General features: G+C 43.3%; 1 protein-coding gene across 1 annotated transcript; it reads right to left on the bottom strand.

Annotated features, from left to right (window-relative positions):
- Window positions 1-19,448: 19,448 nt before the first annotated feature.
- LOC147016675 (interleukin-17A-like) lies at window positions 19,449-24,136 on the bottom strand. The gene is made up of 3 exons (XM_085847917.1): window positions 23,860-24,136; window positions 21,598-21,797; window positions 19,449-20,637 (listed from the first exon to the last, which is right to left on the bottom strand). The coding sequence occupies exons 1-3, from the start codon at window positions 23,884-23,886 to the stop codon at window positions 20,415-20,417; spliced, it is 450 nt and encodes a 149-aa protein (XP_085704043.1). The 5' UTR covers window positions 23,887-24,136; the 3' UTR covers window positions 19,449-20,414.
- Window positions 24,137-26,102: the final 1,966 nt, after the last annotated feature.

Raw genomic sequence — 26,102 nt, 5'->3', positions numbered from 1 at the left:
CGGGTTCGTGGTCTGCGTGATTCTATTGGCTTCCTGTGTGTTTCCACATTCGATTGGTCGACTCAATCACTTCGTTCATTTCTGCTTTAAAAAAATCGAACATTTGGTTTTGAATAATGGATGACATGGACATTCATTTGTCTGGTCGCGACAGTGAGTGTGAGAGAAATGAAGGATTTTGGTCTGAACCAGATGGAGAATTGTTGGATAACGTAGTCGCGGGAGGTGAAGTTCAGGCAGCTGGAAATGAAATACGGCCTTACCAGTTCGAGCCCGAGGCAGGACAAGCAGAGAAAAATGGCGATGAAATTCCCGGAGTTCATGATTATCGGGAGGACATCGAAGGAAGACTCGGAAATAACAACTGGTAAGACTAAATTCTATTCGTAATTCAATAATTTAATTCGACTTGCATACTGCTCGATATCAGAAATATTTTAGTGAGGTGACATGACCAGCGCAGCGCAGCGGACATGTTGCTCCACGGCGAATTAATCACAAACAAGGCCGGCGCATGTCATCGGCCGTGTCTCTCCGCGCATAAAACGAAGCAATCTCACTGTGTCCGGATACGATGAAAACTTGTGTGCAGAACACACCTTGCGATACAATTGTCTCGAGTAGTCCGATAAATCTGACGTTCTGTTGCATTTTTATTTATTTCATTAACCTCCGCCATCTTCGAAGATGGATGGAGGCTACTGTTTTCACCCCTTTCTGTTTGTTTGTTTGTTTGTTTGTGAACAGTATTACGTAAAAACTCCTCGACGGATTTCGACGAAACTTGGTGGGGGGGTTAGGTATGGTCCAAGGATCATGCCATTAAATTTTGGACTTGGTCCCCCCCCCAAAAAAAATTGTTAGGAAATTTTTTTTTACCTAAATACCCACGTTTTCCAACTGACGGGGAAATTTACCCTCGACGATGCTCGTACAGAACGAGCCATAAGCGTACTTGAACCGTGTGCGACCCGAACGGACGGTCGCCGAGCTTTCGTCGGTCCAACTGTCCCCTTTACAGCAGCAACAGCCTGGCTACTTCTCCAACACGTACCGTGTTAACTCAATAAAAGAAAGACAAAAACGAACTGATGCATTTAACACATGGGGTTTATTTACAATGGAGCAAGGGGGGTGGGGGGCACGCAAGAAGCAGAGTTATCCAAATATAAGAGGCACGCATGTAAAGCAAGGCACTAATACAATTTCCTACTTTACTGACTGGCGCCACAAACACACACACACACACACACACACACACACACACACCCAAAATAATCGGACCCAAAGCGGTCTGTATTGAGGCCTCCAGCTCGGAGGGAAAGCGAGCTGAAGACCAGCTTCTGCCTCGGACCTGTCCACCTCGTGTGGTCTTCGAGCTGATCCGAACCGGGCACCAGCGAGAGACGAGCCAAATCCAGCGGCAGGGACGTGGCATGCAACCCCCGCGGCTCTCGTGTGGGATCGTGTCTCTCAAGCTCTGGATCATCAGGAGGAGGAGGAGGAAGAAGCCGTGCACCTCGGGCCGAACGCGCCGCTCCCTTTTTCCCCCTATCTCGGGGGGGGGGGGATGCCGCCGCCACTCCCGCTCTCTCTTACTGGACTGTTTTGGCGCGCAGAACTGGTAGTCGCCCTGCCATTGGCCAAAATGAGCGGCAAGTCCATTGATTGGCCCCAGGGGCATGGTGACGTCACGCGGACCCCTTTCCTCCTGTCACGGACTCTGATTGGCTGAGCGGCGGTCACCCCACCCGTACCACGCTGATTGGTCGAGAGCCGCCACGAGGCCCTCCTTGAACTCCGCCTTCTTCCAAAGGACCGCCCCTCCAACAGGAAGTTGAGCAACATGGTTCTGCATGGGCTCCGCCCACCAAACAGAAAGAGGAACTGTATTCTGCGTGGGCTCCGCCGACGTACGTACTGACACGCACGTAGGCGATGGCGTCGGCCAGAGCGAGTTGAAGGTGATGCTGGCGTTGATGGTGGTGTAAAAATAAAAGACAACCCTAATTATCAAAATAACACACAGCGCATGTACATTTATTCACCCATTAGACTAGGGAAAGGGAGCTATCTATCCACATTCACTTATCAAAATAACTGAGCTATAGGACCTGAATGTTGAGTGCAGTAAGCTTCCAGATTCGCAACAATATATATAGGTATGTGCATATATGTATGAAGACCACAAGGGGAAAACCAGAGATGTCACTTTTTATAAATTTCAGGGTTATTGCACCTGCCAATAGTTGGCAACATAAGGTTTCCTCTCACAATATTACTTTAACAAATAACCAGGGGTGTCACATAATTTATATGGTATAAAGTTTAGCCGTGCAATGAAAAAACAAGTGTTGTCAAAGCTGAACAAGTGGAAACCCAGAGTTGTCAGTATTTTACTCCTGGTTATCTCCCTTTCATTCATGTTAACTGTTCCACCATAATATTCAGAGTTGAGAAACTAAAAAATGAAAGGTTGTAAAACTTTCACAGCATAAACTCTGAGCACTACAATGGCCTATATGGTTATATCATGGGCTCCGTAGTTGGTGCATATCGTGGTTCAAGCCTGGTCAAACCTTTATTGTGACTTTTATGGGACCCACGCCATGGCTTAATGGTTAGCGCGTCTGAGTACCCATCCTCATTCGATGTACCCACCGCCCAATCAACCTGCTTAGGTATATGACGGAGTCACATGAGGTGACCGGCTATCGCGGGGGTGGTTTATCCTTGGTTTCCTCCCGGTTTTCCATCATATTAAGTAGTACGGAGTAAGAAATGGAGAATCCGTCGTCATATAAGCGAAATACCCTTGAGTATGGCGTTGAACACCAATAAAACAAAAAAACAATGACCGTTTAATGTTGAAAAAAATAATCTGTGATCACCAAAGTCATGTAATGTATGCTAATAACCAACAAGCATGAATTTGCTACACATCCTGGGTTAAAATTGCATGGCAATTATTAAACAAGGGAATAACCAGTGATGTCAGTTTGCAACATTGATTCGTTCTTTGCTCTTAAATTAAATAACACAGAAGCTTGGCAAATTCTACATGCTTAATTTTATCAGCCAATGATCACTCTTCCTTTTACTGGATAAGAAATCTATATGACAGTTATTAAACAGTCCACCAAAGTCTTGAAACTTTGTTTTTCAGTTTCTTCAAAATTGACTTATCCTGACATCTCTGGTTTTCCCCTTGTGGTCTTCATATATATATATATATATATATATATATATATATGTATATATATATATATATATATATATATATATATATATATATATATATATATACATATATATATATATATATATATATATATATATATATATATATATATATATATATACTTGTAAAGGTGCCCGTCTTGGACGGGCGTCACTGGCAACATTTGGTAAAAGACATAGCATGAATGTATTTTAAACAACATATTATATCATTTTTATCCAATGATTAATTATCATTCAGGTTTTCCCCTTTGACTGTCCCGCAGTAGCTCCACTTTGATGACATTACCCCGTAGTTTAGTGACTACACAACGTGTACCATTCGTGAGTTCTGGAGGATCCATAGAGCGCATTAAAATTACAGGGCACCCTACTTTAAAGTGATCCAAAAGGCCGGATCAGTTTCGTGTACATATTCATATCTTGTAGATTTTAGCTGGCCGGATCAGTTTCGTCTTCATATTCATATCTTGTAGATTTTAGCTGATTATGAAACTGTTAACAGCATGTCGATCGGATGGTTCTGTGATTTTCTACCGTAGTAAACAGAAGTATGACTTAAGCCTGTACGCCACGTTGCGGAGACCCGAGGACCTAATATTTCACAACAAACTAAAAACTCACAAAATTTGAAAATATTTTAAATAAACAATTTATTATAATATCAATTAAATATCATTTTTATCCATCGATAATATGAATTGTTCTGTACAGCTATAGTTGTTCTCCTGGGATCTGCGCATCCATCCACGATCTATGTTCTAATGAAGTGCAGTAGGAATAATAAAAACAGCACCGTGCGGGAGTGTAGGTAATCTCTCCAAAGCTCTCGGAAAGCCTTAAAATGCATCACGATCGGTTTGATTGTGAACAGATATACGGACAGACATCGAGACCGGTTTTGTGAGGTCATCATGAAGGTACCGCTTGATATTACGCATTGAAATAGAAATATGAATACTCAAGTGAGTTTATTATATGTCTATGATTGATAGCTTATTGACAGCTCAATAACATGAGCAATTTACTATGGCGTATAGTGATTAATAATAACATACTCTACAAAAGGTTTTACGAACTCTTCTTAGTGGTCCTCTAAAAATGGGAAACATTTTTATTTCTTTTTTGTGCAATAATTCCTCCCATTTTGCAAATGGAGAACATGAACTGTTTAACTACCATAAACATCAAAAATAATTTTGAGGGGCCTCTTAAGGAAGACAATAATATCATCTATATTAATATTTCAGCACGCCCCTTTTTTTGTTCCACCATCAGATTTTCAAAAGGGTGAGTCAAAAGTAGCGCCCGATTTCTGCTTTTTTGGCTGTCAGATTCTTTCTGCGAAGTCATGTTGTTAATAATTGTCTTGCAGATTATTAATTTTCATAATTTATTTATTTTTGATTTTGTTTTGTAGGTTATTGCTGCGAGTTTGGAAAGTTACTGAATTTGCACCAAATTGAGCTTAATTGCACAATTAACAGACACAATTGTGTCTACTGGGCTGCGAATAACCCAAGAGTGACAGTTGATAAGGAGGCAAATTTACCTGGAGTGACAGTTTGGGCAGCCATATTTGGGATAATTGGACCCTTTTTCTTTGAGGGATCTGTCACTGCAGAAATTTACCTGGATATGCTGCAAACCTTCTTTTGGCCCAGGGTACAAGATCAGGACTGTTATTTCCAGCATGATGGAGCTCCACCTCATTATGGACGTTATGTTCGTCAGTGGCTTGATGAAAACTTTCCCAGAAAGTGGATCGGCCGCCGCGGTACGATCGAGTGGCCGGCACGCTCCCCAGACCTTACACCTCCAGAATTCTTTCTTTGGGGGCTCATGAAAGACTTTGTTTATCGTGAAAAGCCTCGTACTATTCAGGAATTGAAAGCTCAAATCACTGAAAAGTTTGAGGAAATTGATATCGAACTATGCAGACGTGTGTGCCGCTCTGTGCCTGCTTGGCTGCAATTGTGCATTGATCACGAGGGAGGGCACTTTGAAAATTGCAAGTAAAACAGCTCGGTACAGTTCCGTAATAATTTTTTCTTGAATAAATGGTTAGACAAACATGTCATTCAAGTATTTCTACCTTCTTGTACACTGTAATACAAATGGAAAACAAACAATCAACTGACAGAAATCCGGCGCTACTTCTGACTCACCCTGCATATGTATATGTGTGTGTGTGTGTGTGTGTGTGTGTGTATGTATATATATATATATATATATATATATATATATATATATATATATATATATATATGTGTATATTGTTACGGAAATGGCCCTGATTGGACTACTAAATATAGGATGAGCTAAGATCCCCCATTAAATGCAGGTATAGCTCGGTTGTTTGGTAAAATGGACGTTATAAGTGTGTCGGGAGATGTAAGAGGCTATTTTGTTGTTTGTTCGGTGGTGGTGGAACGAGAACTTTCTCTTCTTCTTCCCCATCCCGGACGAGGGCCCGCTCAGTCGGCTGAGAGGGTGTGGCCAAAAAGAGGAAGTGCGCGAAGTGGAGGAGCTTGTCGATTTTTCGCCGAGAGAAGGCGTCCTCGTGTGTCGAAGGAGCGAACGAGAGAGCAAGCAAAGACCTCGTGAACAACTTCAGTTTGGCAGTTTGGAAAACTGCAGTCGGTTGAGAGGGTGATCGTGTGTCGAAGTGAGCGAACGAAGGCTTCGTAAAAAGAGTATTGTATGTGGAAAACAGTCGGGTTTTCGAGGCGTGCTCAGAGTGGCTTCAAAGCGAGAGAAACTCAGGCTTCGTGAAAAGGTTGAGTTTTGAGAAACGACAGTCGGCTTTGAGAGCTGCCTGTACGTCGAGTCTGCCCTTTTGGACAGTGGGAGAGGCGGCCTGCACGTCGAGTCGACGATCGACTAGTATGGCTTGGTGATCGACAGGTTCGGCCTGCGTCTGGCCGCGGAGCCTCCGTACTTACTCACCTCACGGCTCGACACGTTTGTCGATCTGCCTGCGGAGCTCGGCACCTCGATTTGGGCCTTGTCTGGTGAACGGGCCAGGCCTGGATTTTTATGCTGGACAGTGAGAGAGATCAGCTGAGGCCCATCGTCGACCTTACGCGGGGTCAGAGCGCGCGGAGACCGCGTGCGGTGCGAAGGGGGCAAAAGGAGGACGAGCTCCATTTCGCCATGCGGCGCGTTCGAGCTGGAGCTCGAATCCGTGGACATCCGCCTGTTGCGAGTGACATTCGTGCTTTTGACACTGTCCTCTCGTCCATGAGACATCACCAAGTACTCTGTCTTGTCTTGCATGCATGCTGTCTGTCTGTCTGTCTTTGTCTGCACGTTGTTTAAGGCATATTTCGGTAGCGACCCCCTCGAAACTTGTAGTCTGTGGTTCCCCAGTTAAGAACTGGTTGAGGATTGTTAATAAAAACATTGTCATGAATTTTGCTTGTGTTGTGATCCCCGATGTTCCCCAATAAATCTGGTTGATTCGGATGAAATTTGCTTCGAATTAACACGTGGATGCGCCGAGGAATAAATCCGCCCGAAGAGGAAAAAACAACAAGCAAACAAAAAAAAACAACAACAACAACTGGTGACGGACTTTGAATCCCGCCACCGCTCGAATCCCTCCGTCCCCGAACTGTTGACAATTGGTAGTCAGGAGCGGGATATTTGGACCAGTGGTGCATTTCGCACCCCGGACATTGGTTACGAAAAAAAAAACGGTCAAAATTTGATTTGATTTTATGTTTGAGCGGATCGGAGGAAAAACTTGCAAATTATATCGAAAATGGAGGCGCGGCTCCATCTCGGCATGACACAAAGTGGGAGTGGGCTAATAATAGTGCAACGAGCCGCACGGCACAAAGGAAACGCTCCCGCCCACTGGTTCATGCCGCGTGGACACGGTATACGCCGTGGCAGACGAATCGGGACGCCAACGCATACATTGGCGAGTTTCAGACACAATTGGGGGATGCCTTGGAACAGTGGAGGTGTGGTGATGACTATATAGAGGAATTGCAAATTGAATTGGACGAGGCACAACGGCACGCAGACGAGGTTCATGAGGATTATGTGCACAGGGAGTCACAACAATTGGCCGATGCGCAGGAGCGAATTCGGGGGCTGGAAGAGGATTTAGCCAGCACAGTCGAGGAACTACATGGAGAAACGACGGAAGCAGATTGTTTGCGTGGGTTTTTGGTACAAAAGGCGAGCGAACTGAATAAAATAAAAGAGGAGGAGCAAATTAGTAACTCTCGGGATAGGAAGAGCTTGGAGGAAGAATGGGAAACAAAGCTGGAAGAGGAAAAACGGAAACACGATTTGGAATTGAAACAACTGAAGGAAGAGGTAAGATCAGGCAAATGGAAAAGAGAAAGCCTAGAACTGAAGATAAAAAGAGGAGAGAAATCGCTGGAGCAAAGGAAGGAAGAATTGTTGGAAAAGTCAAGACAGTTGAAAGAACTACAGGGAGAAATGAAGGAAAGGTTTACCTGAAAGTTGGAACAAGAGAAGAGCGAACTGAACGAGATTAGAGAAAGAGCATATTAGTAACTCCCGGGATAGGGAGAACTTGGAAGAAGAATGGAAAACAAAGCTGGAAAAGGAAAAATGGGAAAAACAAAGCTGGAAGAGGAAAAACAGGAACACGATTTGGAATTGAAACTACTGAAGGCAGAGGTAAGATCAGGCAATCAGCTGAGGGAGTGCCTGGAACAGGAGATAGAAAGAGGAGAGGAATATCTGGAACGACGAAGGGAATACTGTAGGAAATCGGAGGAAATGAGGAGAGTAGATTGCAAAAGAGATGAGGAGATGAGAGAGAAATTAAGGGGAAAAGCTTCGGAGTTACAGAACCACCAAAACAAAGAGACGGAATTACAAAACGAGCTGAGGATGTTAAGACAGGAAAGAAAGAGAATGGAGAATGACACGTTAAGGAACCACACTGTGCAGATCAAACGGTTAGAAGCCAAAGCAAGGTTGGAGTTCGCGGAGATAGTGAAGGAACAACGAATGAGACAGGATAAAGGAAAACAGCCAATTGAAGGAAACGACGAGATTGGAGAAGGAAGAACAAGAGAGACAGTGGGATAGAAAACAAAAAGAACATTGATTTGAAATTGAACAACTAAAGGAGAAAGCAAGGTTGGAGTACGAGGAGATAGTGAAAGAACAACGAATGAAACAGGAAAGGGAAATCAGCCAATTGAAGGAAATGATGAGATTGGAGAAGGAAGAACAAGAGAGACAGTTGGAGAGGAAACAAAAAGAACATGAATTCGAGGTTGACCAGCTAAAGGAGAGAGCAAGGTTGGAGTGTGCGGAGATGGTGAAAGAACAAGGAATGAAACAGGAAAAGGAAATCAACAAATTGAAGGAAACGATGAGATTGGAGAATGAAGAACATGAGATACGGTGGGATAGAAAACAAAAGAAAACGAATTTGAAACTGACCAATTAAAGGAGAGAGCAAGGTTTGAGTCCACGGAGATGGAAAAACTCCGGAAAGATAACGAACAACTCAAAAGGCTCGGAGAGGAAGAACGGCTCAAATGGAGCCAGGAAGTAGAACAGCACAATAACATGGGATGTGTGATATCACCACAGGGAGTAATGTTAGTGGTGCGGGACTTGATTTACATCACTCGTCGGATGACACCACAATCAGAGCAAACCCTGGTGATGGAGACATTGAGGGAGCATGCGGGGTTGTTGAAGAATGGAACACATTTTGAGCAGGTTCAGCATGTGGAGCTGTCAGCCCCGGAGGAGTGTGGCGAATCAATGATGAGCAACCTGCTGAAGAGAAGCGACCGGACAGAGGTGACTCTGGAACAAAGCAGGTACGTGGGTACATGCATACATGGTACGGACGATGAGCTTAAGGTAGAAATTGAATTTTATGTTAACGAAGAGACTCTGTCCGATGGGGTGCACATATGCGTGACCCCTGAAGGTGTGTGTGGAATGCCTGTGTATGAATGCTGTGAGCCCACACTCCAGGTTACAGCACCGGTATGTGCTGCCGAGGCCGAAACGTGTGTGGGTACTCACCTGGCGGTCGAGAATGTAACCCTGGAATGCGAGGCAGTTGGTCAGTACACAGGCAAGGTTGAAGGTGTGGAATGCCAAAACATAACCTTGGAATGTGTGCAGCCTGCTGTGTGTGGGAGTCCTGAGCATGGAATGAGTGGTGACATCGGAAATAGGTTAGAGGTGCAAGGGGAAATAGAAATGCCACCAGGACAGAACTTGAGCCAGGGGACGGAAACCATAATGGACAGCTCCGCATGGGTTCTTACAGAGTTGGAGGTGCTGCATCCAGGAGCAGTTTTAGATTGGATTTTAGAAATCCAATTTAGAAATTGGATTTTAATTTCTCTATCAGCCTCACAGGAACTTTGGGGTAGAGCACACGAGTGGTTTGGCTAGCTGAGTGGGGTTTATCTGTCTTGAGAGAGTTGTGGAGAAGAGGGGGAGGCCATTCCACTGACTGGGGTTTACCTGATTTCCGTGAACCCTGGGGAAGACGGGGAGGCCATTCCACCTATTGGGGTTTACCTGATTTCTGTGAACCCTGGAGAAGAGGGGGAGGCCATTCCACAGATTGGGGTTTACCTGACTTCCGCGAACCCTGGAGAAAAGGATGGGGTGGACCACAACCCCCATTGAGGCGTGACCCCTTTGAGCCGTGGCGGAAAGGCGGCGGGGGCATGTAGTGGGTAATGAGGGATTCGTTCCCTCACTCCCCTTCCAATGAGCCAAAGAGGCAGGCCATATGGGGATGTAAGAAATTTTGATTGAAAATTGTACCGAAAGTGATTGCAAATTGAGAGGTGACAGAAGGCATAAGAGTGGCACGAGTGGATTTGGGTGATTATTGGGAAAAAAAAGCGCTGGAGACATTACAGGCAGAGCGTTAAACGCACCTGAAACAAGTGGATGACAAAGAGTGGCTTGTTTGAGGGAGGATTGAAATGCCTGGTTGGAACCATTCAGAGGTTCCATGGGACTGGTGAAGAGATTTGGAAGTTTCGTTTAAACTTTTGGAAATAAATGATTAGGGCAGTATGGAGGAGGCCAACGGACGACGGATGAAGTGACAAATTTATTGGGGTTTGATGAAAAAGTGTACCAGTTAAATTTGATGACAAAGTGGGATCCGAGGGACTGGTGTGTTGTTGTTTTCACATAAAAGTGAAAGGTGTTGGTTTGTGTTGTGGACTAGGTGTGGAGCACTGTGGAATGAATGACTAAAGTGTTTGGGTGAATGGCGTGATTGTACAGATGAGGAGAGTGAGTGCGAACAACGTACCCTGTCGGTAGGAGTCTCCTAACCAAGTTAATGTAGGTGAGGGGGACTTAGAGGGTTCGACATGGATTCTGGCTGCTGTTCCATTGTGCAGGCGAAATCCGAGAGGTAGGTGCAGGACAAGGTATGGGGATACTGGCTGATAGTGTGACATGGTATTGGAAGTTGGTGAGTCGGGAAATAGGGCAGCAGGGCTTTGGGGGTTCCTGGCAGGTGAAGGCTGTCAGAGGTGCCAGGAGAGCATGGTAGGTTCAGTGCCAGGAGAGCACAGTGTAGGTGCTATGAGAGCACAGTATGGGTGCTATGAGAGCACAGTATGGGTGCTATGAGGGCACAGTATGGGGGCTCGAGAGAGCCACCCCTTAGTTAGGAGCGCCAGAAGCACGCTCAGATGAACCCCGAGGTCGCTGGGTGTCCTCCATCCCCGATTGGAAGCAGGCAAAGAGGCCTAGTAGTAGTCACACTCCCCAGCCAGCGAGTTATGCCTGCCACCACCAAATGGAAAAAGACAAGTAAGGGCCTTGCCCAGGTTTAATAGAACGGAACAGTGTGTCAGGTCAGGAAAAATGGGTTATTCGGATCATTCTAGCCATAGCAGGGTTTGTTGCATTGTCTAGAGCTAAAAGTAAATGGCTAGGTTCGATGGACTCTCCTCCGCACCATTCATGTGTGACACCTGGTACGAGTAATGTTGATGGGAGAATTTGTTAACAAGGGCCAGGCTGGGTCACCCTCTCCAAGTGCCAGAGAGGCCACCAGTATGTCATGAGCACGCATCCACGAAGATAACAGTTGAGTAAGAAACACACCATCCTCTCTGTAAAAGAAAAGAAAAAGAGAACAACCAAAATAAGTCCTGCCATAGCAAGTCAGGCAAGGAAGGTTAAGGGTACACTCCATCTCACATGGTTTAAGGTCATCACACCCATTTGCGTCCTCAAGAACACCTCCAAGCTGCATTTGTTTACCATCGATATCACCGTGCCACCATTGCTGTCACCTGCTGTCCAATGCAGGGCTTGTTGCCTGCTGCGGCTTGTGAGTAGGCCATATGGGCCGAAGCATTTTTGCGGGCCATTGAGGCCAAAGTGCCTTTGTGGGCCATTGCGGCCGAAGATTCATGCCATTTTGTGGGCTCCGTGGGCCGAAGAACTCTTCGTGAGATTAGGCCACTGGGCCGACTGAACTCACCTGGTGAGAGGCCAATAAGGCTATGAAGTGAGGAAACCCTCAGGGGTGAATGGACAATACTGCCGGGAGGGCCATGAAGGAGCGAACACGTGAAAGAACTTTGAACCTTTGAATGTTCTGCTCCTATGCCAATATTGGTGTTAAAAGTAAAAATTGAATGCCCTTCCATTCAAATCCATAATTAGAAAGTTAAGTGGTGTGCATAGAGTGTGAATTTGTTTGTTAGATTGGTGACCTGACACACGAGGAAAGGGACATGCTAATCTTACTGTGACACTGATTTTTGGAGTTAAGTGCTTCCCATGTTGTGGGTTTGAGTAAATGGGAGATCTGTGCTGTACGTTAGACAGGGCCATTGACGTGAGCTGCCCCAGATGGAGGCTCGGGAGAGCCTCGGGAGAAAGGTGGGGGTAGTGTTACGGAAATGGCCCATATTGGACTACTAAATATAGGATTAGCTCAGATCCCCCATTAAATGCATGTATCGCGAGGTTGTTTGGTAAAATGGACATTATATGTGTGTTGGGAGATGTAAGAGGCTGTTTTGTTGTTTGTGCGGTGGTGGTGGAATGAGAACTCCCTCTTCTTCTTCCCCATCCCGGACAAGGCCCCAGCCAGTCGGCTGAGAGGGTGTGGCCAAAAAGAGGAAGTGACGCGAAGGGGAGGAGTTTGTCGGTTTTTCGCCGAGAGAAGGCGTCCTCGTGTGTCCAAGGAGCGAACGAGAGAGCAAGCAAAGACCTCGTGAACAACTTCAGTTTGGCAGTTTGGATAACTGCAGTCGGTTGAGAGGGTGCTTGTGTGTCGAAGCGAGCGAACGAAGGCTTCGTAAAAAGAGTATTGTGTGTGGAAAACAGTCGGGTTTTCGAGGCGTGCTCAGAGTGGCTTCGAAGCGAGAGAAACGAAGGCTTAGTGAAAAGGTTGAGTTTGGAGAAACGGCAGTCGGCTTTGAGAGAGGCTGCCTGCGTGTCGAGTCTGCCCTTTTGAACAGTGGGAGAGGTGGCCTGCACGTCGATTCGACGATCGACTCGTATGGGGAGGTGATCGACAGGTTCGGCCTGCGTCTGGCCGCAGAGCCTCCGTACTTACTCACCTCACGGCTCGACACGTTTGTCGATCTGCCTGCGGAGCTCGGCACCTCGATTTGGGCTTTGTTTGGTGAACAGGCCAGGCCTGGATTTGTATGCCTGACAGTGAGAGAGATCAGCTGAGGCCCATCGTCGACCTTACGTGGGGTCAGAGCATGCGGAGACCGCATGCGGTGCGAAGTGGGCAAAAGGAGGACGAGCTCCATTTCGCCACGCGGCGCGTTCGAGCTGGAGCTCAAATCCGTGGACATCCGCCTGTTGCGAGCGACATTCGTGCTTTTGACACTGTCCTCTCATCCATGAGACATCGCCAAGTACTCTGTCTTGTCTTACATGCATGCTGTCTGTCTGTCTTTGTCTGCACGTTGTTTAAGGCATATTTCGGTAGCGACCCCCTCAAAACCTGTAGTCTGTGGTTCCCTTGTTAAGAACGGGTTGAGGATTGCTAATAAAAACATTGTCATGAATTTTGCTTGTGTTGTGATCCCCGATGTTCCCCAATAAATCTGGTTAATTCGTATGAAGTTGCCGCTATGGATTAATTCGTGTCGCGTCGAGGAACAATCCGTTTGATTGGCATGTAAAACCAAAATGGTTACGACTGGCAGAAAACGCTCGACATCTGACAAAACCAGTCTGTAACCAGTGGTTCTATTTCCTCAACTGGCAAGGTACAAGGAGTTACGTTGGTATCGCGATTGAATAGAAGACTCGTGACCCGAGGCCTGTGCTGAGCCAGCCGGCATTATAAACCCCGGAGACGGCGGTGGTGAGGGTGGCGCCAAGAGTCGGGTGAGAATCCCACCACCCTGGATCCGCAACAATATTAAACATTTTGCTTGCTTTAAACAAACAACGTTTACTGTTGTTAAAGCTATAGTTTCAAATTTTACAGAAAATGGTTATTAACCATAAATTAAGTCGAGGCGGCCGGCGTTATAGACCCCGGAGAAGGCTGGAGTGAGTTGAGAATCTTTCCGTCGCTGAATCCTTAACAATATATATATATATATATATATATATATATATATATATATATATATATATATATATATATATATATATATATATATATACATACATATACGTATATGTATGCGCGCGCGCGCACACACACACACACACACACACACACACACACACACACACACACACACACACACACACACACACACACACACACACACACACACACACACACACACACACGTTGAATTATCACCTGTTGATGTGAACGGTGCCCATGGTTGCTGGTGTGACACAGGGGTTAATGGTTACCATTTCAGTTAAGAGGTGCCAGTTGAAAAAAACTTTGTCATGGGAATGCCTATCAGCTCATCTTATGGGGTTACTTCCTTTTGTGCAGTCGGTGATTGCCTAATAAAGTTGTAATATGACCATGCATTGTGCTCTCTGGGTTGGAATGCCCGTGTTTCACCGTCTGCTTTCAGGTTGAAGTACATGCGTGCATGAGTTTGAAAAGCTTGGCTGGACTGTGTACTTTGGCCATGTGGCCGAGGTTCACATCTGCAGCTTTATATTGTTTCCCTTTTTACCTTTTTTGTATAAGAAGGCTCTCTCAAATGAGAGTCTGTGTCTACCTAATAAAGTTGCAATATGACCAGGCATTCTGTCTCTGTTGGTTCTTGGACCCCTACTCTTGAACAGAGCATTGGAACTGCTAAAGCAGTTTCTCCTTAGCTATTTGGCACAATCATGGATGGGTCACCACTCCAACCATTTCTTGGAGCACAGCTGTGCCATTGATGCTGTGCCCTCTACCAGTACACTGGTACTCGTTTCGCCAACCTCAGGAGGATGACAGGCTGAGTCAACCCCACCTGGTTTTAATTCAGCAGCCAATGGGGCTGCAAACTCAGGACCCTAGGATCCCAAGCCAGCCACCCTAACCACAAAACCAACACCATGATCCCAAGCCAGTAAGCCGACACCAGGCTTCGCTTTGTGGGTGAGGATGTATGCATTGGTATGACCATGCATTCTGCCCGGTAGGTTAGGATGTTCAGTATGCATTGGTATTGTCGCGGATTCGCGCCCGCCGGCGTGCGAGTGGCCACGTAACTCGAATCGCGGCACGTCACCCACCAGACGGACAATTCCGTCGTGACCCTCTCGGACTAACGCCGGGAACTAGTCATGGGTGGGCCTTTCGGCCTCACCACGATCGTGCCAATCGGCCCCCCGCATGGGATAGGGTTGTTCGCCAAATTCGACCTACCTAAGTACCCACACGGAGGGTAGACTGGGCGATCGCACCTCGCCGCAGGTCGACTTCGGACACGGGCCACTTTAAGCGACCCGTTCCGTACTATCGGGATAACCGAGCGGTGTTATCGTCAACCTCGACGGTTCCGATTAATTGTCGGGCGTTTTTTAGCCCACTACCAACCCTTTACGTGAAGTAAGATGGAGATTCAATTAAAGAAAAGACGAAGCGAAACGGGAAAAACAGTTCAACATAATTCACATTTATTCCGCGGCAAACGGAAAGCACACATATACAATTACAACAATTACGCACCAAAAGCAAATGTAACAAAAGAAACACAATGCAGATCTACTAGCGACTACGCGAGCACACGGCAACACTTACACAGTTTTACTTTACAGACGGCGCCGACAACACATATACTCAAAAGCAAAAGAAAAAGGGGCCACCCTCAACTACAAGGGGGCAGACGTGGTCTGTGGGCGCGACACCAGGCAGAGCCTACCCGTCTTGTGATGAGCCGCAAAATGGTGTCGGCGCCCCGACTCCGCGCTCCTCCGCGGGCCTCGCTGGCACTGCCTGGAATTGGGTGGGAATGGGGCCCCCTTTTCGCACTATCTCAGCGCGGGGGGGGGGGGGGAAGGGGGGGAATTGTTGATGCTCTGGGAAAAGAGGATAGCTGGCTTGCTTGGGTCCCGCGACGAGCGACTCCACTGCACCCTCGACCGCGTTCCCGGCTTCTCCTCTCTGCAGCTCCCCGACAGACCGACTCTCCTCCAGACCCATCTTGACTGCTGCTGCCACACTTAGCCGCCGCCACAACTCGCCCGAGCCCGAAACAGAAAAACCTCTCTCTCCTAACTGAATTCGCCCCACGCTCGGCGCTTTATAGTGCAGCAGGAGAAACCATATGCAGATTTCCGGATCAGGATGGGCTCGGGGGTGGAGCCACGCTCGCCCATTGGACGGAGGAAAAGTGGGCGTGAATCATTCCTGATCCGCGAATCTGCATATATCGATTCTACTCCGACGCGCCTGGAGGCGGGGCCAAATCGCCCCGCGCTTAATGATTGGACGGATCGGAAGTGGGCGTGAATCATTCCTGATCCGACTTCCCCTCGGAAAGGCCGCTCTTTGTACCCGCGGCTCAGCGCGCGTCCCGCACGAGGCCAGGACAGCCTGACGCTCGGCGTTCACAAGCGGCGCGGGAATGGTCGCGGAAGGAGGAGAGGTGAAGGTGGTGGAGGGCCTAAAGTGGCGGTGATGGCCATGGCGACGCTTGGAATGGTGGTGATGCGATGTTTGCGAGAGCGAGCCGTGACGGTAAAGGTCATGGCTGTTGGCGTTGTTGTTGTTGTTGTGAAGCGGCGTTGTGGTCGGTGGTTGTTGTGTGATGGCGGTTGAGATGTGGTTGGTTCAAAATAAAGATAGAACAGAAAAACGGCTATCTTGAAGGGTCGCAGCCCGAATGAATCACATTTATTCCCTCTAAACAATGGGTTTGGGCTAACGACACATGTACTTACAGAGATACCTCACCTACGGGACCTGAATGGTGGTTTGCGAATTTCCTCAACCACAACAGTATGATCATGTATACTGGCCTTTTGTGTGAAGATGTATGTGCTTTTTATGGCCATGAGTTTTGGCCGATAAACCAAAGTGGATGTGGATGTTAGCTTGGCAAGCTTTGTTGGACTATGTTCTTTGGTCTCAGGGCCGAAGCGCATGTACTTCGCTTTGTTAAAATGTTTTCGATTTTTAAAACGTTTTTCCATTAAAAAAAAAAAAAACATAATGTGACTGATGCTGTGATTAACAGCGGAGTAGCTTATTACTTGGCGAAAAAAATTCACAAAGTATGTTGGTCTGTCGCGTTTGTCTGTCTGTCTGTTTGTCCGTTTGTCTGTTTTTCACACGATCTTTGGCTACAGTTTTCAAGCAATCTTTCTGAAAATTTTTTTGCGTGTGTAGGTGACTGTCCAAGAACAGCAAGGCTTAATTTTGGTGAAGATCCGAATCCAGATCTGGACACGAGAATTTTTCAGGTGATTCTTCAGCATTAAGATATGGAGCCAAAAACGATACATAGCTCAAGATCTATAAAAGTTGTGGCCAACTTGTGACAAAACGAGGTGGATGAGTTGATTATGTCACAAGGACAAGCCGATTCCATTTTGGTTAAGGTCCGGAATCGTATCCGGCCTATCTGTGGCATACAAAATGTTAACTGTTCAGCCTGGTGGAAGTTGTGCACTCCACTGAGTGCTGGTGTCACTCACCAAGCATCACTCAAGAATGATTTTTCATTCATTTATTCATACGCAGCCTGTGATTGCTTGGCTGCATCATTTACTGGGGGTGCAGCTGTGCTGCTGATGCAATGCCCCCATTACTTGCCAGCCTCAGAAGGATGACAAGCTGAATCAACCCACTTCATGTTATGTCAACGGTATGACAGGGGCTTGAACTCAAGACCCAAATAACTTAAGCAAGCAACTTAATCGTGAAGCCAACACTAGGCTTAAGGCTTAGTACTAATCTTCCACTACCCGACATGAATAAGATGAAAAGGGATTAACACAAAAGACATTGATGTAACCAAAAATATAAGCATCGGAAGGTTTTGCTGAACCACGAGGCTTCGTCGGGTACAATAAAACTAAAAGGGCACTCGGTGGAGCGCATACCTCCACCACGTAATGTCTGATCCACGAGAACATATCGGGCCCAACACATTTTTGAAATATCATGCTAGACACAGTACTATATCATTTTTGGTCCTATCCCTCAATGGTGAAGAATCACTTTAAAAATTTAATAATTGTTGTATCCAGATCTGGATTCGGATCTTCACCAAAATTGAATCAATTCGTCCTTGTGACACACCCAACATGTCCACCATGTTCGTCCGAATCCGTCCACAACCTTTTGAGATATCGTGGTATATATCTGTTTCGCCCTATCATCTCTCAACAGTGAAGAATCACTAAATAAATTCCAGTAGTCGGATCCGGATCCGGATCTTCACCAAAATCTAATCAGTTCGTCCTTGTCACACACCCAACTTGTCCACAAAATTTCATCCGAACCTGTCCACATCTTGAGATATCCTGCACACAGCCAGACAGACAAGCAGACAAACAAACAGACAGGGGTGAAAACATAACCTCCTTCACCTTTGGTGGCTGGCAGAGGTAAAAAATAAACACAGGAAAGCATTTCAGTGGTCACTGATGATTATTGTAATTTTTTTTATTTTCAGTGTATTACAATGAAATATTAGATAATACTTCTGCACTCAAGTCTGTGGTTGGATGAAAGATATAACGCTGAATAAGCAAGCACAGCGTTAGTTGCAATAAAGAAGTTGTCATAAAAAACCTGAACGAAACATACAGGGAATGCTGTCCTGACATTGTACACATTGTATAATACATATAATTACAGCATAGAAATGCTATACTCGATTCATTCACTATTACATAGTCACCATTGCATCATCAGGCATGCGTTCCGTAACTTTGACACATAAATACGGAAATAAATAACGGACTGTTCATCCGCGCAGGAACAAACAAACAGTTTGAAAACGTTTTTTGTCCAAGTCTTTCACGAACCAGCTGTTCAGGCCTGCCACTCGATTAAAGGTGGCAGGAGTGTAGCTTGTTGAGGGTGCCGGTGATAACTCACCTCCTCTTCATGAAAGACAGCGTAGGATGTTTAACGACTACCGTCTAATGTTAGCAGATGGGACAACCAGTTTTACGTCCATCCGAGGCATTGTGCAATTTGTTTGTCTGCCTGCGAAGACCCAATGGAACAGTTTGTATAATCAGGTGGGGAATCAAATTCAGACGAGACACCTCAAAGGCAATGGCATTACACCTGTGCACCATCCAGTGAGCACCTCCACAGAGCTTTCAGAGAAAGGAGGGGGTGGGAATCGAGAATAATTATAATTAATAAAATGAAGGAAGGCGTATTGAGGAATGAAATACAAGGAGGATTGCACACGTGACAGTTGAGATTGAGACAAAAATGAGGAGATTGATTAATTACGATTGCTCACGTGCACATTTTCAATATAAATCATTATTACAATGGATTTGAAAAAGTGGAAAACGTATAAAGTTTATAAATTGTGAGCGGAAGAGCACTATTCAATTAAAAAGGACTAAATTTAAGACAAAAACAAATCTCATTGCAAAAAGTCGAAATCTGGTGATGGGAATGGGAGAAAAAATAAAAAAACAATAAAGAAAAAAATAGGAGGAAAAGAAATGAATGTAAGAGAGAGATATATATATATATATATATATATATATATATATATATATATATATATATATATATATATATATATATATATATATATATATATATATATATATATAGAGTGTTCCAAATATTCCTCCATTTTTTTTGGCATATGTGATATGTCCAGATGGAGCCAATTCACGAACCTTTCCACCCATTCTGAATCGTGGAGAACGTGCAGATATAATGGCTGTTTTGAATGCGGTGGTGTCAAGAGAAGTACCATTGTCCCAAATTTTTGGATCAGGTGAGGACACGAAATGCGCAGTTAATTATAAATTGGCACAATAAATAAATAAATACGAGTTCCCTTATCAGAAGCTTCCATGCAGAAGGAGGCCACGAGGCCCATCAAGCCTGTACAATCGTTGCCAACGTATGGTTGTTTGTCCATGCTCTATCCTTTTTCATTCCTGAGCATCAAGCAAGGAAGCAACACGTACCATTTTAAAAAGTCTTTTTCTATGCCTCGGACGAGGTTTAAACCACTGACCTCCCAGACTCAGAGCGGAACAGATGCTCTAACCATTATACCACCGAGTCTGTATTTTTTCTTTTTTTAACGCCACGACGATAAAGAGCCGGTATTGTTTTAGCACACACAAATTTGCTGATTTTCCAGTGACTCACCTAATAATAATTAATCCTTCCTTTTATTTCCCAAACCATTTCCCCTTAATTCTGTCTATGCTGTATATTAAGCTGTGGACTGATATTATCTTCAGGTAAGAAAAATATCTCATGTTAAAACTAGCATTGTCCTTTCAGTTACACTTTTCTCAAACAACTAAATTAAATAAATGCCTGATTAAGTGCATTGCTCATAAGTTAAAACAGTCTCATCGGCTTTTACCTTGATCCAATTGATAGTGGAGACCTGCAGGCAGAAATAAGATCAGATTTAACACTTCCTTTTTTTCTGTTTTTTTTAATGAAGACCTTAAAAGTGCAGCAACAACCTTACGTAGATGGTTCTATCTAAGGCTTTGGGAGTAAAGGAGCTGTTGCAGTTTAAAGGCCTTGACTGAACGTCTCCAAAGAAGCACCATCACTACATAGAGACGGAGCGTTTTTGCAAAATGCGGCGTGGCTCGACACACGTACACCCCACCACAAGGGGTTCGGTGCTCAAGTACAAGTGCTTCCCGTGTCTGTAGAGGACCTGTGTATAATGCACAATGGGAACCGAGTTGAAACGATGGCCCAAGCAGTGCTCTCTGGAGCAGGTGGCATTCCACAGCATCTGGGGTGTGCGGTTCTTTTTGTAACTCTTACTGCGGAACAGGGGACAGCATCACAAGAGTTAGTCCTGAATTTATTAAATAATTATCCTGTGTCACATGCATATTAACTTGTGCTGCTTTTCCTGCAATTTTCCAAATAATAATAATAATAATAATATTAACAATGACACAAAGATTTGGGTGGTAAATTTCTCTATTTTGATTTGCTATTTGCCGTGTCGGTAGTTGGAGGTCAAGTGCTGATGTACACTGTGGCAAACAGCTCTTGCCATTTTTTTTTTTTCATTTTCAAATTTCTTACAAAGTCTCATTCTAAATGCCCGCTTGTTTGGGGCATTGCACTCCCTGCCTGGTACAGATCACATGACATGCTTTGGGAAAGTATAACATGTGTCGATACTCTCACTAGAAAACTAAAAACACCAAGTACGGCACCACTAATTTCAATATTCTTCAAGGTGTTTTGTTTTTGTTTGTTGACTTGGTCCCTGACAATAACCCTATTAATAAATGCTCCTGCTGAACTGTTTTATTCTCTGCTATAAAAGTCCCTATTTGTTGAAGCACTGAGTAAGAAAACCCAAATTTCAATTTCAAGAAAACTTTTCTCCTCTCTAAAGGGACACTTCTTGTCTCACCGAGAATTTCCTTCTCAAACATATGGAGTTCAGCCTTGGAAATTGTTACCTGATCTATCGATTGGACATGTGTTTAGGCATTAATTGAAAAACAATTCACTTGCATAATTTAACAAATGCAATTATGAGGTTCCTAATTGCTGGGAGGTGGTGGGTTAACTTATTTTTTGAAGAAATATTTCCAAACGATATATTTATATGTTGTTGGTTTTTCTGTGCATTGATTTTCTTAAATTGTGATAATTTCCTCGACTTCGTGAACTGCAAAGGAAATATGACTTGCTTTTTAGTTTGCAGCATCTGGACTTGGAAGATTTACTTTCACTTGGCGAGATGACAAGTCAGTTTGTACCTGTAATTCCAGGGAGACAAAGAACGGAGGTTGATGTCTTCAACATTCCATGAATACTTTGGGTTCGTCTCTCTTTGAGGCAACTCCAGATGCACACATAATTTGTTCTTTTCGGTGATAGATCTTTTCTGCTTCCTTCCTCGATGATGGTACTCCCTTGCTTCAAGCTCAGCCAGAATAAGCAAGAGTCCCACGATCAACTGGAAATAAGAGGGGACAGTTATAAGTAACTGCACAAATACATACATACAGATATATATATACATACAGATATATACATACAGATATATATATATATATATATATATATATATATATATATATATATATATATATATATATATATACACACATACATATATATAGATATAATATATATTATATATATATATATATATATATATATATATATATATATATATATATATATATATATATATATACATACACACAATTTTTAAAAAATCACAGTCCAAATTTCCATATCTCATTTGTAATAAAGAACATGCACCTCCACTAAGCTAAAGACTCATTTAATGACAAAGCAACTGTTTGGCTGATAAATAAAGCATCAATAATATTTAAAGTCTTTTTTTTTTTTCATTTTTCCTGCATTGAGGAGAAACCACCAAAGTGAAGTCCCTGCAGTTTTTATCTCAGCCATTCAATAAGTTCAGCAACCACTAATGGAGCAACCATGGATAATATGACTAATTTAGTTACTATGACACTCAAACACATAGAACCATAATACAGGAGTGACAAATAAGTCAAGATGTAACAATTTTAGTTGAATGTTAATTAGGGAAGTTTCCTGACAGACGTAGTGTAATGAAAACTTATGAAGGCAAATGGCACAAATTTTTTGGAAGAACAATGACGGTATTCTGAACAGGTCTCCTGAATGAATAGAAGAATCAGAAGTTCTGGAATATTTACAGTAACTGCATTTTTAAAATGAAGTGGAATTGAGAAAGAAAGCTAGGAAGTTCAGGAGATGTGCTTATGTATGTGCAAGTTTAACGTTGGTTTTGAAAATCTGTTCATTTATCCTTTCTTTCGTTCATGTAATCCCCGCTTTTAAGACTGATAGACGATCATAATAAAAGAAAATAAATAAACATGGACGGGTATCTCAGTGCAGTTTGTCACATACTCATTTTATGTAATGAGAAGAGTATTTGGCAAAGAAACTTAGAAGCAAAAAACAAATTTCAAATCTCACTTGGCTCATTTTTGGCATTTAAAACATTTATCAGTTTGAGCAAGTTGTCCGTCCGTGTCCACACGGGATTCCAAACGCGGTAGGGATGACGGTGGCAAAAATGCAAATAGCGTCTTCTGTCATTGAGCCAGCAAGCTGGGAGTGACAATTCACATTTATTGCTGCTTCCAATGCAATTTAAATGATCTAATGGTGACGAGGTGCTGCTCCATTTGAAACTGTTTGTTTGATTATATATCTATATATATATATATATATATATATATATATATATATATATATATATATATATATATATATATATATTATATATAGTTTTTTAGTGCCGAAGGTTCGTAATAAAAATTTGTATTGGAGTTCAAGCCAGTGACCAATTGCATATTAATTGTAGGATTTTCAATCTTAAACTCAAGACTAAAGACTCAAAGTGCAATAGCCAATGGTGGATCCATGCCTTCCATTAAACTATGGTTACCATGACAAACATAACAGCAAAGATTATGATGTTTGACATTACAACCGCAATGAGCAAGACAACGTTGTAATTTACAAATAATATGGCAGTAATACGAGAAGACGTAAAGTCAGCTGCATCACTTATTTGAGCTCTCCATCCGTGCAAATACTGCATTCACAAATGTATGAAATCTTTTAATGACCAGATTTTATATAATTTCCATTGAAAGATCACCATTTATGGGGCTATCACAGTGGATATCCACTAATAAGGTTACTAATGAGGTATTGTTGTCAACCCTATGCCCTAGCTGTGCAGGGATTGGCAATGTGACCAAGACACACATTGGGTGAAAGTCCCACTTTTGTCAAATATACCATGGCATCTTTAATGTCCACATTGCAGACAGGAAACTCATTCATAAAATAATCATTAAATAATCTGTCATGTAACAAACCCCTTCAACTATTATTATCGGAACTTAGGTCATCATAATACTCGACTTATCTTTACAAAATGCTTTTCAGTGGCTCCGAATATCTCATATTTCGGCAAATATGAGGACGGGAGAAACACTTACCAGTAATATGGTGTGTCTGAAAGCCATTGGTGAAACAGCAAAAAGAAAAGGCCGACAAGTTCTGAAAACTCACTGCAGCACTAAGGACAGCCTGGTTGTTCTTTGGTCAATACATCACCGCCCTCGCTTTAAATAGTGGCAACTTCTATGGTTAACACCAATATATTGAGTCATCATTGCTCTTTCCATACGCAGCAGTCTTAAATTCGAGGAAATCCAAAGAAATGAAGTTGCCCCATCTGCAGGAACTGCTGCTGAGACGGAAAAATAGTTCAATAGTCCAATCATGTTATTTTGCATTGCATTTGTGATTACAACACATCTCCAATTGGCATTAGTGTTTCAATCTCCACCGGTATTTAGCCGTCCACATTAGGATCCATATATTTATTATGAACGCAAGTGTATTGTATAGAGTGATTCTGCGTGCTTTTGCGTTTGCACCAATCCCGATAGTTATAGACTGTATTAACACTTTATTTGTCATTTCCCCACAATATTTGCTGTTTTTCAACTCTTTTGTTTCAGTAATTAACTTTTTCTTTTTCTACCTTCACAAGCTACATGGCACATTTTGAAATTCCCCATATAACATTAAAGAACATGAATATGATGATGGTTTAATGTGCTTTGGCCATGGCAAGAATCCCTTGAAAATTATTTTAATGTCACGTATTTTATCTTATTTCAGTGTCGGATGTTATGTTTTCACCTGTCTGTTTATGTCTGTTTGTCTGTGATCTCAAAAAATTATCGACGAATTCAGATGAAAATTCGTGGACTGGTTGGGTGTGTGACAAGGATGAACTGATTAGATTTTAGTGAAGATCCGGAAACTAGATTTTTGAACTTATTCTTCACCATTGAGAGATAGGGCCAAAAATGATGTGTAGCACGATATCTCAAAATGTTATGGACCGATTCAGACGAAACTTGGTGGGTGAGTTGATTAAGGGACAAGAAACAGTGTGACCACTCCTTGGCTTTTTTCACAAGATCTTGGCTATTCATTGTTCACCTTGGCGTCTTGGTTTTCTATAGGTTTTCTATTATCATCGCTCTTCCGAAACCTTGTGAATTCTTGGCTTTTTTCATTGGCTCACCTTGGCATCTATGAAAATGAGGAGTGGTCACACTGACAAGAACTAGCCGATTCGATTTTGGTGAAGATCCGGATCCAGATCCGGCCTATCAGTGAGATAAAAAATCATGAACTGTTCAGCCTGGCGGAGGTGTGCGCTCGACCGGGTGCCGTTCTAGTTTTAGTTAAGTGATTCTGTTTTCAACTTATTTGGAGTATTATTAGGTAGATTGCTTTTCATTTATAAATAAAAACAAAATATTAAATGGGTTTTAGCTCGAACATGTGGTCAAGTTAATCTTAAACTTCCAACTCTTGAATTACAGTATATTGTTTTATAAGCTTTTCCCATTACTTGAAGAGTGATCCTTTCCCTACTTGTTCGATATTTGGGAAGTACCATTGCAGCAATGTCCAGACAACTTAAAGTAAGGGTGATTAAATGCTATTTGATATTCTGCACAAATAAAATATGGATTATTGCATTCTTCAGAACATCCTTATAAAAATAATCTCCACTCTTGTTCAAATCAAAACAGATAAAACAAAGGCCCATGTGGGTTTGGCTCATAATTTAAGGAATTTTGGCATCTTTGAAACTTTAATATTTGCAGAGGATGTTTTGGGAGTGTGGTATTAAATGTGTTATTCAATCAATCATCAACAGAGTAGTATCTGGCTACAAACATTCATCCTAGTACAATGTAGATAAGGCGTTGCCTTTTTTTGCAAGGGAAGTTAAGCTGGGTATCTCATCTACTAGTGCTCATTTGTGGACGCTAACTAACCCACATTGCCTCTCACACAGAGTAGGTCTTTCAAAAGAAAAGTTTGTTTTGTTGGAAGGGTTTAATGAATGACACAAAAGTGTGTGGGATAAAGTACTGGGAACATCAAACATTAGAACGGAATTCAAGGGCATGTATGATCATTAGCCAATGTGTAATACTGTAATAGGTTGTGGGCCCACAATGCAAAAGGGAATTAGAAATCGATTTTTGTGACCATGATCGAGGAACTCCTCAAATTTTGGATATAGTGTCGCTGAATAGTTTCTGAATCTGAAATGACTTGTTGGTACTCAATGACAATCTGAGAGTTCTTTTTGTAGATCACTTTGAACAGGGACGGTGTGGTTAAAAAAGCACGTTTTTAGTATTTC

The sequence above is a fragment of the Eptatretus burgeri genome, chromosome 11 (genome assembly GCF_056783735.1).
Source record: "Eptatretus burgeri isolate ZD-2024b chromosome 11, Ebu_testis_v1, whole genome shotgun sequence".
In the NCBI taxonomy this organism is placed as follows: Eukaryota; Metazoa; Chordata; class Myxini; order Myxiniformes; family Myxinidae; genus Eptatretus; species Eptatretus burgeri.
Note: the sequence above shows the minus strand (reverse complement) of the source record. Positions and strands in the feature narration are given on the sequence as shown.